Source organism: Budorcas taxicolor, chromosome X (genome assembly GCF_023091745.1).
Source record: "Budorcas taxicolor isolate Tak-1 chromosome X, Takin1.1, whole genome shotgun sequence".
Taxonomy (NCBI): Eukaryota; Metazoa; Chordata; class Mammalia; order Artiodactyla; family Bovidae; genus Budorcas; species Budorcas taxicolor.
In genome coordinates this window covers 86,973,534-86,987,368 of record NC_068935.1, presented here as the reverse complement: position 1 = coordinate 86,987,368, position 13,835 = coordinate 86,973,534, and the positions used below count along the sequence as shown (strand labels likewise).

At 50.1% G+C, this 13,835-nt stretch overlaps 1 protein-coding gene across 2 annotated transcripts in view; it reads left to right on the top strand.

Annotated features, from left to right (window-relative positions):
* The first annotated feature begins 146 nt into the window (after positions 1 to 146).
* OTUD5 (OTU deubiquitinase 5) overlaps positions 147 to 13,835 on the top strand; it is a 29,368-nt gene continuing 15,679 nt past the window's right edge. For both annotated transcript variants that reach the window (XM_052663059.1, XM_052663058.1), the window contains exons 1-2: positions 147 to 1,496; positions 10,871 to 10,964. In XM_052663059.1, coding sequence (XP_052519019.1) covers positions 903 to 1,496; positions 10,871 to 10,964 — 688 coding nt within the window. In that variant the 5' untranslated portion in view covers positions 147 to 902. The remainder of the gene's footprint in view (positions 1,497 to 10,870; positions 10,965 to 13,835) is intronic.

Below are 13,835 nucleotides of genomic sequence, written 5' to 3'. Positions count from 1 at the left end.
AAGGTTGGCCCGTCCGACTTGAGTGGTGGCATCTCTTAACCAATCACCGCGGAACTCGGCCTGTTGCCAGGGTGAAGCGGCGCCCGCCTCTCCACCGGATGTGAATTTGTAGGTGGGTGGAACCGGAATTGACGCTTCAAGGGCTAGCTAAGCTCTGGGAGTGTTGATATTTTTGCAGTCAGTCCGGCTGACTTCGGCCAACTTAAAAGCCTGGAAGGGAGGCGACTTTAAACTTGTGCGTGGGGCAAGCCACGCTATTCTGTCGCAGTGCCCGCGCCTGCGAGCCAGAGCCTCGGGGAAAGAAGAGCCGGACGGATCCAGTGAAGGGAAAGGCAAGGAACAAGGGTGCCGACTTTGACTGAAATCTGAGACGGAGGGCAGGGGAGGGCGACGTCCGCTTCTGATTGGCCCGTGGTCATCGTCGAACACCCACGCAACCGCTTCGATTGGTTGGTGCTCGCAATTGTTGTGGCGGCAGCGAAGATTTTGCCCACGTACTTCCGAACAAGAGGCGGGGCTGTGCCCCGGCGCGCCTGCGCAACGTTCCAGGCCCCACCCGGCAGTTCAAGAACCTGCGAGGGGGCGGGGCGAAGAGGTGGTTGTTTTGGTTCTGTTTCCTTTGAAGCCGTAGGCCGGAACGAGCGTAGCAATAAAGTTGTTGGACTTGGAGAGGCTACGACAAGCTCGCCGCGGTGCCTTAGTCTTGGACTTCACACCCGGGTTCTTCTGCAGCGTGACTCGCGTTCCGCCGACGGTTCGAGAACCGGTGCAGCGAGCTCTTTATCCGGGTCCCGGCGATCCCGTCGTCCTTCGCGCGCCACTGTAGCCCCCCCCCCCCAATCCGGGTCCTCTCCCAGCGTCCCCCGCGGCGGGTTTGCTGGGGGCTACTCGGCGGTGCCGCCATGACTATTCTCCCCAAAAAGAAGCCGCCGCCTCCCGACGGCGACCCCGCCAACGAGCCGCCGCCGCCCGGACCGCTGCCCCCGGCGCCTCGCCGCGGCGGGGGTGTAGGCGTGGGCGGCGGCGGCACGGGTGTGGGCGGCGGCGACCGCGACCGTGACTCGGGCGTCGTGGGGGCCCGTCCCCGGGCTTCGCCACCGCCTCAAGGCCCTCTTCCAGGGCCACCGGGTGCGCTTCACCGCTGGGCGCTGGCCGTGCCGCCCGGCGCCGTGGCGGGTCCTCGGCCACAGCAGGCCTCTCCACCTCCTTGCGGGGGCCCCGGAGGTCCCGGCGGCGGTCCTGGTGATGCGTTGGGTACAGCAGCGACGGGCGTGGGCGCGGCGGGTGTGGTGGTGGGCGTGGGCGGTGCCGTGGGTGTGGGCGGCTGCTGCTCAGGGCCGGGTCACAGCAAGCGGCGGCGTCAGGCCCCCGGGGTTGGTGCGGTTGGCGGGGGCAGTCCTGAGCGTGAAGAGGTCGGCGCAGGTTACAACAGTGAGGATGAATATGAAGCGGCTGCAGCGCGCATAGAGGCCATGGACCCCGCCACCGTCGAGCAGGTATGGGCATTGGGATGGGGGAGGTGAGTGAGTGTGGTGGCCGGGATCCCTAGACTGGCTAGGAACCCAAGGAAGGCTGTTTGAGCCTGCTCCAAGGGGCCTATGTCTTTTCTCTTGAGTCTGGCACTCTTTTCCTTGGTGATGGGGTTGCGATATACTCTCCCACCCCGCCCCTCCCCCCCAGGGATTTGGGATTAGAGGCCCCAGATAAGATGGAGGATTTAAAGATGGAGTCTGTGGTCTCTTCTAGGACCCATAGTTGATTGTGGGCCTTGGGGCCTCATCGTGTAGGGCCAGTAGGTAGGCACTCCCCAGGAGAGACAGGCAAGGAGAGTCTCGTGACTCTCCAAAGGACCTTGGTTTGTGTTTGGTGACTTGAAATTTCTTTTCCCCTGGAATGAGATTCTTAAGATTCCTCCTCCTGGGAATACAAGTAAGGTGGCTACCTCAGAGATACGAGTGTCCCCAGGATACCTAAATCCTTTTCAGGGGTCTGAGACACTATATAGGACAATCCTTTCTCCTCCTCAGGGGGATACAGCACAGGACCATGCAGCAGTGGAGTCTGAGACTCCCTTTTCTAGAAGTCAGGGACCACACACACACACACACACACACACACACATATTCTCGTATGATCTCTTTCCACTTGAGTACTAGGATCAAAACCAACACCCTGGGACCAAAAACTCTACTAGGGTACATGAGATTCATCCCTTTCTAAGTGGCAGGGGTCTGTGCTTTCTCTAAGGGATCTGAGACCTCCTTGGAGACAAGAGTCTGAATCTTTCTCTAGGAGCTTAAGCTTTTTTTAAGGGCTGGACACCCCTCCCCCAAGCTTGAACCTTTCTTCAAGAAAATGAGACTCACTGTTTTGTATACTGGAGCCTAGGATTCCCCCTGCTTATAGACTGGGCTTTTAGGTCTGAAGCCCTCTTCAGGAAATTGATATCCCCCTCAGAGGTCTCTAGGGGACTTTACTACTCAGGGACTGGTCTGAGTATTCTCTTTGGGCATCTGAGACCCACTGTGCCAAGGATTCTTGAGCTTTCCCTCAAGGATAAGAGATGCATACACACCTCACTAACTAGCATGTCTCTAGAGATGAGGTCCACGCTTCCCCCTCAAGGAACTTAAGGCACTCCTTGGGAGCAGGAGGTCTCCCAGGACCAGAATTGAGCCCTGAGACCTTTCCCTTGGGGCATGGATAGAGTCCCTCTGGAATAGGGTTCTGCATCTCCCATCATGAGTTTGACTTTGCCTCGGGTTCATGAGAGACACCTGCCCCACCTTAGGACCTGATAACTGAACCTACCCTGAAAGAACTGTCCCCTCACTTAAAACAGCATATGTGTACCCTAGTCTTAAGAGGCCTTTTAGGGTCATAAAATTTCCTGCCTTGGGGACTTGAGCCTAAGCCCACCTTCCACTTTGAACTGAATCCTTCTGGCTGCTCATTCCCCTTGGGGACATGGGTAAGATGGGATTCTGAGGGAAGCAGTCTGAATCTCCTCCCAGGGGTCTGAGCTTCCCCTCTGGGACAAGAGATCCTTTCCATTAGGGAGGGCCTTGAGCTCCCCTCTTCGGTATGAGGCTCTCCCTCCCTCCCCAACCAGACAATCCTTTCTCATCTGGGAGAAGGATATGATGTCACCGCAGTGTAGCCTGAGGCCACCCCTTATTGGACGGAGGACCTGGATGCTTTTCACAATCATAAGAATTGCCTGTCTGAGCCAGCTCAGACTAGGAAGTCCCCCTTACTTTCTATGAGAAGGTTGTCAGGGACATGAGGACTGAGAAAGAATTCCTATTCTCAAGAACTAGGAGGATTCAGCTATGCTTCTAATTTTCTGGATCCGAGAAGTATTCTGAGTTTCCTGAATAGCTTTCAATAGCTTTTTTCTTCCAGAGGAAGGGAAGGGGTTTGGGACATCCCCACTGCAGGGGATTCTCCACCCACACTCTTTCCCCACTTGGCTCAGGTAAATCTTTCTGTTCTTCACGGGGGCCAAGGCCTTGTCTTGAGCCCCTATCCTTGTTCCCTTTTCATCCATTACTACTTCTCCTGGCAGGATGAATCATCTGCCAGGGTCTGGACGAGGAGTTGTTTCTTCTCTCGCTGGTTGTGATAAAGTGTGCCTTTCCTTTTCCTTATTTTCCACAGAAATAAGGAGTTTCAGGGACAGAGAAAGTCATGTGCCACCATGGTGACTAGAAAGACACCTCCTTACATCCCCTTTGTCATCTCTTAGGCTAGGAGTTCTTCCCTTCTATTGTCCCCATAAGAACATGGAAGTACAACTGTGTGGTTGCATGATCCCTTCCCTTCCCAGTGACAGAGGAGAGGTTTCATGTTCTCCTCACTTTTTGGGACAAAAGGGCAAAGAAGATGCTTCTTGCCTCACCTAATTCAACTAGGGGATGAAAACGGGAGAGATTCTTCCTGCTGCCCTAGGCCTGAACCATCACTGGGGCCATTTGTGACCTAGACGGCCATTTAGACCCTGGGGAAAGGGGAGAGTTGTTGAGAAGGAGTCCACATAGTGACTCTGGTCCTTGTTGTGACTACCCAGATTTCCTGTCTGACCTGGTGCTGTTACTGTATCTTAGGATGGCTGAGACATCAGCCATCCTAAGATGGCTTTTGGAGCCCTTTTGACACCCCAGAGGTCCCAGTGCTAGGAAGGTGGTGGTGTCAGGGATTTCCTTTCCTAGGTATGGCTGCCTGCCAGAGTCTCCCCTATGAAAAGAATGACTTGAGAGGGTCCTGAGCTTGAGGACCCCACAGAGCATTTTGAGAAGGGGGCCTGTGTGCTGAGATTTGGAAGAAGGTGGACCTGGCACTGTAGCCAAGCTCCCAGGTTTCCCATTCTGGCTCTGCTGGGGCTTTTCTGGATGAACCAGAATTGTTCTGCCTGTGCTTCCTGGGCCACAGTTTTCTCATTGGTCAGGTAAAAGCTGGTGGGGCATTGTTTAACTTTGGGATTTCAGGGAGCTCACACCAAAGCCCTTTGGGCCTGGGGGTGATAGGGTATGGTAGGTGTCTTTCAAGGAAGAACTGGGTTCCTCCCCTGCTCCTCTGTTCCCTCTCAGCCATCCAAGCTTGGTGGTCAGGACAAACAGTCTGGTAAGTGTGAGGCTCAGGGTTGGCCTCACAGTGATTTTTGTGGCCAGCTAGCTTGGGGGTTGTTAGGAGGCCTGTTGGATGGTGTGGAGGTAGGGTTGTGTGTAGAAAAAGTTTAGGCTTTGGACCTGACGGGTCTGACTTCAAATCCTAGGACTCCTGCTTAGCTGCCAGAAGTACATCCATGCCCAGGGTTATTGACTGATTATCTGACCTTGCCTACCTTGAACCTTGGCTGATTTTTCTTCTGCAGTTTCCCCAGGATCATCTGGGTTTTTCCTAGGAGCCTTTGCAACAACTTCATTTGGCACCTATGAACCTGCTGATTCCTCTGATCAGGAAGCAGAGTGGTATAGCAGCAAATGGCTGGACTCGGCCTGGGGGTCTGGGTTTGAGTCCTGTATCTTCTGCAGTTACTTTTTCTGGGTCTCAGTTTCTCCATCCATAAAATGGGTAGTGATGAGGAAAGATGATGTACTCATTGTAATCTCTTTAATTCCCTGCTCCCTACTCCCCTCATCCATTGTGAAAGTTTTGAGTGGTGCTCCTTGGCTTATGGGGGTATGCTATGAAGTTTTAAGCATTTACCAGCTTCCCTCTGCCCAGCCAGTGCTGTAGGCCTTTGTGTGTGTATGTGTGTGTGTGTGTTTAACAGCTTTGTTGAGATATCATTCACACATCATGCAATTCACCAGTTTAAAGTGTACAATTCAGTGACTTTTAGTGTATTCACAGAGTTTTGCATCTGTCATCACAATCAGTCCCTTTTAGAACATTTTCTTCATCTCAGGAAGAAACCCTGCATCATCATCATCCCCTCTCCCTTCATCCCTTCTCAGCCTCTGGCAACCACTCATTTACTTTTGTCTTGATTGATTGGTCTTTTCTGTACATTGCATATAAATGGAATCATACACCATGCAGTCCTTTGTGACTTCATTTCTTTCACTTACCATAATGTTTTCAGGGTTCATCCATGTTGTAGCATGCATCAGGACTTCATTTATTTTTGTTGAAGAATAATAGCATCTTCATTTTTAAAAAAATATTTATTTTTATTTTTTGACTGCACCCAGTCTTAGTTGTGTCATGTGGGATCTGGTTCCCTTGCCAGGGATTGAACGTGGGCCCCCTATATTGGGAGTGCAGTCTTAGCCATTGAACCACCAGGAAAGTCCCCTGCATCTTTGTTTTTTAATTATTCCCTCCCCCCTTCAGTGGCCTAGTAGTAGGTTTGGGGTCTTGCTCTTTTCTGATTCCTCTACCCTGGAGAGCTTCTGTTAGTCCTTAAAGAGCAGTGTGTTGTCTGTATTTCTCACTGGATGGGTTGGTTATGTTTAGCCCGTGGAGCAGAGCCAGTGTTCTGGGTGTTTTGGGGGAGAGAGGGGTGGTCTTGGCACCAGACTTGCTGGGACAGAGCTGTGTAGTCCAGAATACTAAAAACCTCTTGGCTGTGGGCTCTTCCTAGACATCTGTCTGTCCATGAGCTATCACTGCTGCTGCCATCTCCCCCTGCCTCCTCCTTGTTTCATTGGCAACTCATTCATCGATAGACAGGGTCAGCAGCTTCCCAGGCTAGGAGGGGGGCTTCCAGGCCCTTGCAGCTTTAATTCTAACCCTTTCCCTGGGCGTGGGATGCAGCTGAGGTGGATCCTATGGGGTGGGAGCCATGCCATGTTGCCTCACAGTTCACACCAGGGAGTGCTACAAGGGTGTTATATTTGTGTCCTGTGGCTGCTGTGACAAATTACCACAAACTTGGCAGTTTAAAACAGCAGAAATTTATTCTTTCTTTGTTCTGGAGGCCAGAATTTCAAAGTCACTTCCACTGGGTCAAAATCAAGGCATTGGGAGGGCCAAACTTCTTCCAGAGTCTCTAGGGGAGAATCCAGTCCTCTTCCAGCTTCTGGTGGCTGCTACCATTCCTTAGTTTCTGACTGCATCACTCTGACCTCTGCCTGGCTTCTCTGTATATGGGCGGTCTCTCCTGGCTGTGTCAGATCCTCCTCTGCTGTCCTAAGGACACTTGAAATTGCATTGCATTTAGGTCCTACCCTACTCCAAGATAATCTCCCATCACAAGATGCTTAACCACATTTGCAAAGACCCTTTTTCCTTGTAATATTTACAGGTCCCAGGGATTAGGGCCTGATATTTTTGGGTGGTCGTTATTCAGGGATGTTCTTGTTTCCCTTCAGGGCAAGGAAGGGAACTCATTAAGTGCTGTCATACTGAAGTGAAGTGAAGTCATTCAGTCGTGTCCGACTCTTTGTGACCCCATGGACTGTAGCCTACCAGGCTCCTCTGTCCATGGGATTTTCCAGGCAGTAGTACTGGAGTGGATTGCCATTTCCTTCTCCAGGGGATCTTCCTGACCCAGGGATCGAACCTGGGTTTCCCGCATTGTAGACAGACGCTTAACCCTCTGAGCCACTAGGGAAGTACTGAACAGTCTTTTAATATTTGAGTCTGCCCAGTAACCCTGTTATTGGGAGGCTTGTTAGCCCATTTTACAGATAGGAAAACTGTGGCTCAGAGCAGTTAATCACTGACTAATAATTGTTGGAGTTGGATTGGAACCTACGTCAGTTGGGTCCCACAGGCTGCTTCAACTTCTCTTGAACCTTTGAAGTAGTAGGTTGCAGTTTTGTACCTCAGATGCCATCGTGCCAGAGAGCTTTACCGAGCCCCATTTTGGAGGCTCAGAGATGTGGAGGGAGTCGCCCTCAGGTTCAGCAGTGGGCTTGCAGGATTCAGGGTCTGGACTTTTTAATTTTAATTTATTATTATTTTGGCCATGCCATGCCTCATGAAGGATCTTAGTTCCCTGACAAGGGATTGAACCCATGCTCCCTGTAGAGTTTTAACCACTGGACCACCAGTGAAATCCCAGGGTCTGGACTTGACTTTCTTAGGCCAGGGCATTGATGTAGCTTATGGCTGGGCCTGCTCCCACCTCTTACTTCCGCCAACCTTTCCTTCCTGGGCCATTTTCCTAAACAGCATCCAAGTTGGCATCTTCTTTGGAGGCTCCTGTCTAGTTGGGGAAAGGAAAAGACTGTTTGGATCTCTTGGGATTCTAAGCTCTCTTTGAAGCCCAGGACCATGACCTCCCTGTTTTCTCCCCACAGCGGGAGAGAAGGGGTTTCAGCCAGAGCCTGCTCCAAAGGCTGCTGGTGCCAAAGGCAGTGGGTGACTAGTTGTCTGGCCTCCATATCCAGGCCCAGATGCCAGTCTGGCTGCCCCAGGACCAAAGCCTTGCTTGTGCGAGGGGAACACGCAGGCCTTCTCCACTTTTAAGGACAAATCAGGATTTTCCCAAATGGGCTGCCAGGTGTGTTTCCATGCTGTGATTCATGAAGCTTTTCTTGTTGCCTCTGCACTAGGCTTTGCTGATGCCCGAATCCCAGTTCCTTTCTGCCTTTATAAAATGAAGATAATGCTTCCTGCCACCTGAGCTGTGGTGAGGACAGTTAAATGAGATTACCTTTTGCATCTGGCAGCTGGCATGGTAGGCATTTGGCTAATAGGAATTCGTCTTTTTTTTCCTGGCTCTCCCCTGCTTACTTGCCTAGTCCTCTCCAGGACTTTAGCTCTACTGGACTTATTGTTGGGTCTCTGGCATCCCTGGAATTACAGAAGTGATTACTAAGCATTTCTGGAGGTCTTGATATTTTACTTCTTTACTCAGGTGGCACCTTCTCTCAGATGCCAGGCTTAATGACTGACCCAGGTCCCTTGCTCTGTTTCACAGCGACCCTGTGTTCACCTCTTTTAAAGCCCTGCTCACACTTGTGTGTGGACATTGCCTATTTCCCCACCCCCTAGTAGTTTATGAATTTATCACAGTTGAGACCAAATCTGATTCATTTTTTCTGTCCTCATTGCCAGCCCAGGGTCTGACTTAGTAGCTGCCTGGTAAACCTTTGTTGGATGAATAGGTAGGAGCACCTCTCGTGCTCTTTGACCCCCTTTTCCCCTGTCGATCTCTTCCCCCCAAATTTGAAGTCAGGAAGTTGCTATGTGCACTGCTTCTTTAGAACATCTCCTGTCCAGTCTGGGATTGTAGTCCTAGTTGCAGCTTCTCTGCAGGTGCCATGGTATTGGAAGATGGCTGACCTGCAGGGCAGGGATAGGGGAACTGGCTGGAGCAGGCTAGTCCAGTGTGACAGCCTCTGGGGAAGGAGGGACACCTGGACTGCTGGAATGTTGTACATAAACAAGAGTTCGTGCTGCCTGTGGAAGCCCATTAAGAGCTTCCAGGTGCCTTTGTCATCTCTGGAAAGCCAGCCACGCCTTCCTGGGGTGTGGGCCCTGATGGTGGCGCTATAGGGTATTCTCTTGTCCCTCGTGCTTCATTTCCTGTCTAGCCACTCACCTAGGACTTTCTGAGGGCCTCTCAGATGTACGTCACCTGTGTGTGTGCTGGTCTTGTCCCTTCTGTTTCTGACCACCTCACCAGTGCATGGTATGTTGTTTAGAAAGCCTTTTCAGTTCCTGAAACTTCTCTAAGCCTCTTGACAGCTCTGTCAGGCAGCTCAGGTATCCCCCATTTGACAGGAAACTGAGGTTTGGAGAGTTCAGGTAGATTACCTAAACTCATGCAGCAAATGAGTGACAGAGCTGGGCTTGGACCCAGAGGTTTTATCCTCTAGACCTTATGCTTCCTTCTTTGCCAGGAATTTATCTCATCTGAGATAGTTAAAAATGGCCTGCAAAGAGGTGATCCCCTCTGTCTGATCAGCAGTAGCCCAGATCCTATAAATCCCTGGGCTGGATGGTGTGCCCAGGGAGCAGCCTTGAGATTTCTGGCCCCTGGGCCGGATGCGGGCTCAGGCTGACTTCTTCTGGTGACCAGCAGATGGCGTGAGGAGGCTAAGAAAGGTCTGCTGCTTCTGCTTTGTTTAGTGTTGAGATGGAAAATGTTTTAAGTGACACGTGGACATTTTTTAATAGACTTTATTTTTTTGAGCAATTATAGGTTCATAGCAAAACTGAGCCGAAGGTACAGGGAGTTCCCATATACCTCCTGACCCCACACATGCAGAATTTCCTCCAGTATCAGTGTCCCCCACTAAGTGGTACATTTGTTATAGTCATTGGACCTACATGGACACTTCATAATCACCCAAAGTCCATAGTTTGCCTTAGAGTTTGCTCTTAGTGTTGTACATTTTCTATGGGTTTGGATAATTGCATAATGACATGTAACCACCGTTAAAGTATGTAGCATAGTTTCACTGCCCTAAACATTCTATATGTTCCATCTATTCATTAAAACGTTCGCAAATACACATTTGTACAGGTTCACTTAACCCACACCTTTAGGGCGAGCTGTACTTTGGAATTTAGAAATATTTCAGAATTTTAAGAAAGTCACTTGGATATAAACTGTGTATTATGTAACACTTGCCATGGGGTCTATAGCAGCACCTCAAAGTCAAACACTTGGATGTTTCTGCATGGAAATGTTTGAATATTTGCTTTTAAGTGGAATAGATGGGTTCTTGTCAGCTCAGGTCAGATTGTGATGCTAAATGAGTTAGATAAAGACTTGCTTTTAAAAGCTTTTAGAATTTTGGATAACATTATATACCTCTTATAAATGAGATGGTGAAGTAGAATCACCTGTAATACCAACACTTTGGGATAATATTTTGTTGTGTTAAGTGTTCCCAACTTCGTGTGCATATGTGTTTGTATACGTACATATATATATATATGTTAAATGTCACAAGTGAGATTGTACTTAGCATCTATTTTGCTTTATACAGTATATCTTGGAATTCTTTGGCTGTATGTGGGGCTCTGGATCTAGGCTCTTGCCAGTCTACTCCCTCCTCAATATCTCCCCTACCCTAAGTGACTAGAAGGTCCCCAGGAGAATCTCCTCTAGGTCAAGTCAGGTTCTCCCCCTAGGCACTTGCTGGTTCTGGGCATCTGGCTGCCTAGGGGATAGGCCCAACATGGGATTCCCAGGATGGTCAGCAGGGGTTAGAATACAGATGAGGCTTCTGCTCTCAGGGCAGCTGAGGCCCCTCTGGGAGCAAGCCTTCTGCTTACACAGAGACTGATTCACTAGAAGGGTCTCCTGCTCCACATGCATGGAGTGGTCTAGCAGGGCAGAGAACTGGACCTTGTCCGTTGTCCTCTCAGCCAATCATCTGGGTCCCTCAAGAGCTCAAGGACAGGGCCTTGGTGGTGAGGGTATGGGTCTTTCCTGTTGATGATCCCTACCTCTTCCCTCCAGCAGGAGCACTGGTTTGAAAAGGCCTTGCGAGACAAGAAGGGCTTCATCATCAAGCAGATGAAGGAGGATGGTGCCTGTCTCTTCCGGGCTGTAGGTGAGTCTTTGCCTTAGCCTTCAAGGGCCTAGGGCTGCCCCTGAACTATGTTGTACTTGTCAGGTGTGACTTGTGTGACAGGGTTGGGGGCAGAGTTAGCTGGTCTTTTAGGGCCTCCTGGCCTCAGCCTAAGTTAGTAGTTGGCCTCTAGCCTTCGGTCATGAGGCAGTATGGTGGTGTGAAAGTAATAATAACAGTAGTAATAAAGATGGAGAAAATAACATTATTTAGGGACAGATTGGAGAAGGAAATGGCAACCCACTCCAGTATTCTTGCCTGGAGAATCCCAGGGACAGAGGAGCCTGGTGGGCTGCTGTCTATGGGGTCGCACAGAGTCGGACACGACTGAAGTGACTTAGCAGCAGCAGCCGCAGCGGGGACAAACTGCTCTGTCAGGTGCTAGAGGAAAACTTTTTAATTCTCCTCCAAGCTAGATAAGTGAAGAACCATTGCTTGCAGTTGTCAGATGAGAAAAGCAGCTCAGAAATAGAGAGTGACTTACCTAGGTTCAGAGAGTACATATTACAGTCAGGAGGCAGAGTCTGGGTTAGTTTAGTGTGAGGCCTGTGCTCTTAACTGCAGCACACAGCTGTCACCTTGGGATCACAGAACTTTTTTTTAACTTACACAAAAGTAGAATAGTGAACCCTTTATGTACCCATCACTCATCTTCAAAATAATTGTTAACATATTGCCAACTTTATTTCATCACTACCCCACCCACTCTTTCACTCTCCTGAAACAAGAATATTTTTAAAATAGAATCCCAACATGGATCATCTCATTTGTAAATATTTCTGTATGTTTCTCTGACAAATAAGGACTCTTTCTTTTTTAACATAACAAAAATACCATTACATACATAACAAAATTAATAATTCCTTAATACCATCTGCTGTCCAATCTGAGCTAGATCTTTGAAGCTTCTCTGGCTCTGATCGGTGACTCAAAAAGCAGTTTTGAAGTTCTATGCTAGTATCCAAGGGACAGGCTGAGCGTGTGATTCACTCCCTTTGGAGCTCTGCTGTCTCTCAAGGAAACATCCCCTCTGATAAGAGCCTTGACCTGAGAGTCGGAAGCCCTTTATTTCAGTACTCCCCCTGACTCATAACTTCCGTTTTCCCATATTTGAAATGGTGTTGATTCTGCAGTTCTTAGTGGTGCCTCAGAGTCACAAATGTTTGAGTGGGTGATAGAAAGTTCGGTGGGGTGAGTGGTCGTCTCCCTATTTTACCAAGCAGAAGAGGTTCAGGCAGTGGACTTTGGTGGTCTGGGAAAATTCCAACTCCCTTATCCCTGTGGCTCAAGTCCATGTTCTCCCAGGGATGTTTCCTAGAGAAAGAAATAGGTTTGGGGGCATCTTGGACCAAAGGAATGCAAAGAAAGAATAGGTGGGGACCCATTAGATGTTAGGCCTGTGCCAAGACCTTAGTCTGAATGTGGGGTAGGCAAGGCTGCTGGTGGAGTGAGGGTCAGAGAATGCAGCTGGGCATCTGTGTCTTGGGTGTTATTTGAGGTGGGCCTTGGGCCTAGTTAAGACCAGGCTTGGCAGTAACCCATGTAAGAAACAAAATTTAAGTGTGTGTTCATCTGGCTGTTCTTCCCAAACACATTCTGACCCTTCCCCCTCATTGAGACCTTCCAGTAAGGGGCCTAAGCTTACAGGAAGAGCTGACCAGGACAGGTTGAAGGCCTTTCCCTATCAGCACTATGGCTACACATTTCCTCTGACTGGGCTGCACTTGGCTTTTCTTTGTAAAACCTCAGAAGCCCCATGGCCTCTCCCTGAGAAGTACATGACCCCTGGGTCTCTAGGCCTCATGTGGAGGTTTCTCTGGGGCACAGTGCACAGGACATGTAACCCCAAAGGGGACTTTATCCTCATGCTTTCTGCTACCCCTCTGCTTCCAGCCTCACTGGGACAGGGGCAGGTGGTAGTTGCTCTAGGCTCTGGTGAGAAGGGTGACAATTTCTAACTTCCTGTCACACATTGAATAGTAGAAGGACCACATAACTGAGGGTTGGAGTTGGAATGAGGAGAGACAAAGAGACCACTCTTGTTCCTTGACCCTGACTGATTGCTGGGCATTCCACGTGGTACTTCAGGTTCACCTGCAAAATTGGGATCCTTATCCCATGAAACCAGGTGAGAAGAGCCTCCCATTGAGGCTCAGGAAGGGGAAGTGATGTGCCCAGGGTAAGTAGTGGCAGAACTGGCATGGGAACCCAGATGTGTCCAAAGGACACATTATTTCTATTATCCTAGGAAAGCCCTAGCTTCTTAGGTCACTGCCTGGGTGACTGTGGCTGTATTCCTTGATCTCTAGGGCCTTGCTTATTGCAGCAAAGAGCCTGTGGCCCTCTACTCTTATGAATCCTGAGTCAGGTGGGTTTTGCCCTCTGTTTTGCCTCTGAGATCTGGGTGTCCCCAGTGTGAACCAGTATCCCATGCTTGTGCACAGTTCTTTCGCCCACCACCTATTGGAGACTCGTGGGCATCAGCATAGGCTGGGGTGGAGTGAAAGTGGGAGCCTGGGTCCCAGAGGTATCCTGTGGTCCACCCTGCCCCTGCTGTGCTCAGATAACCTTCTCCTGGAAACGTGAGTCTGCATCTCTCTTCCCTCCCTCTCTGCATACAGCTTTGACTCAGCGAACACCTCTGGCCCTGGCCTTGGCTTCTGTGGGCAGAGTGGTGGCCGTGTGTGTGGGTGTCTGCATGAGTTGTGGGGATGCAGCTGGGGCTGTGCATATTTCGGTGATGGGGCCCAGAAACAGCAAGGTCCACTGCTCAAGGCCTTTTGGTCTTGGAACATGGACTATCAGCATTGGAGGAATGGATCTTAGATCAATTTGTCGTTTTATAAATGGGGA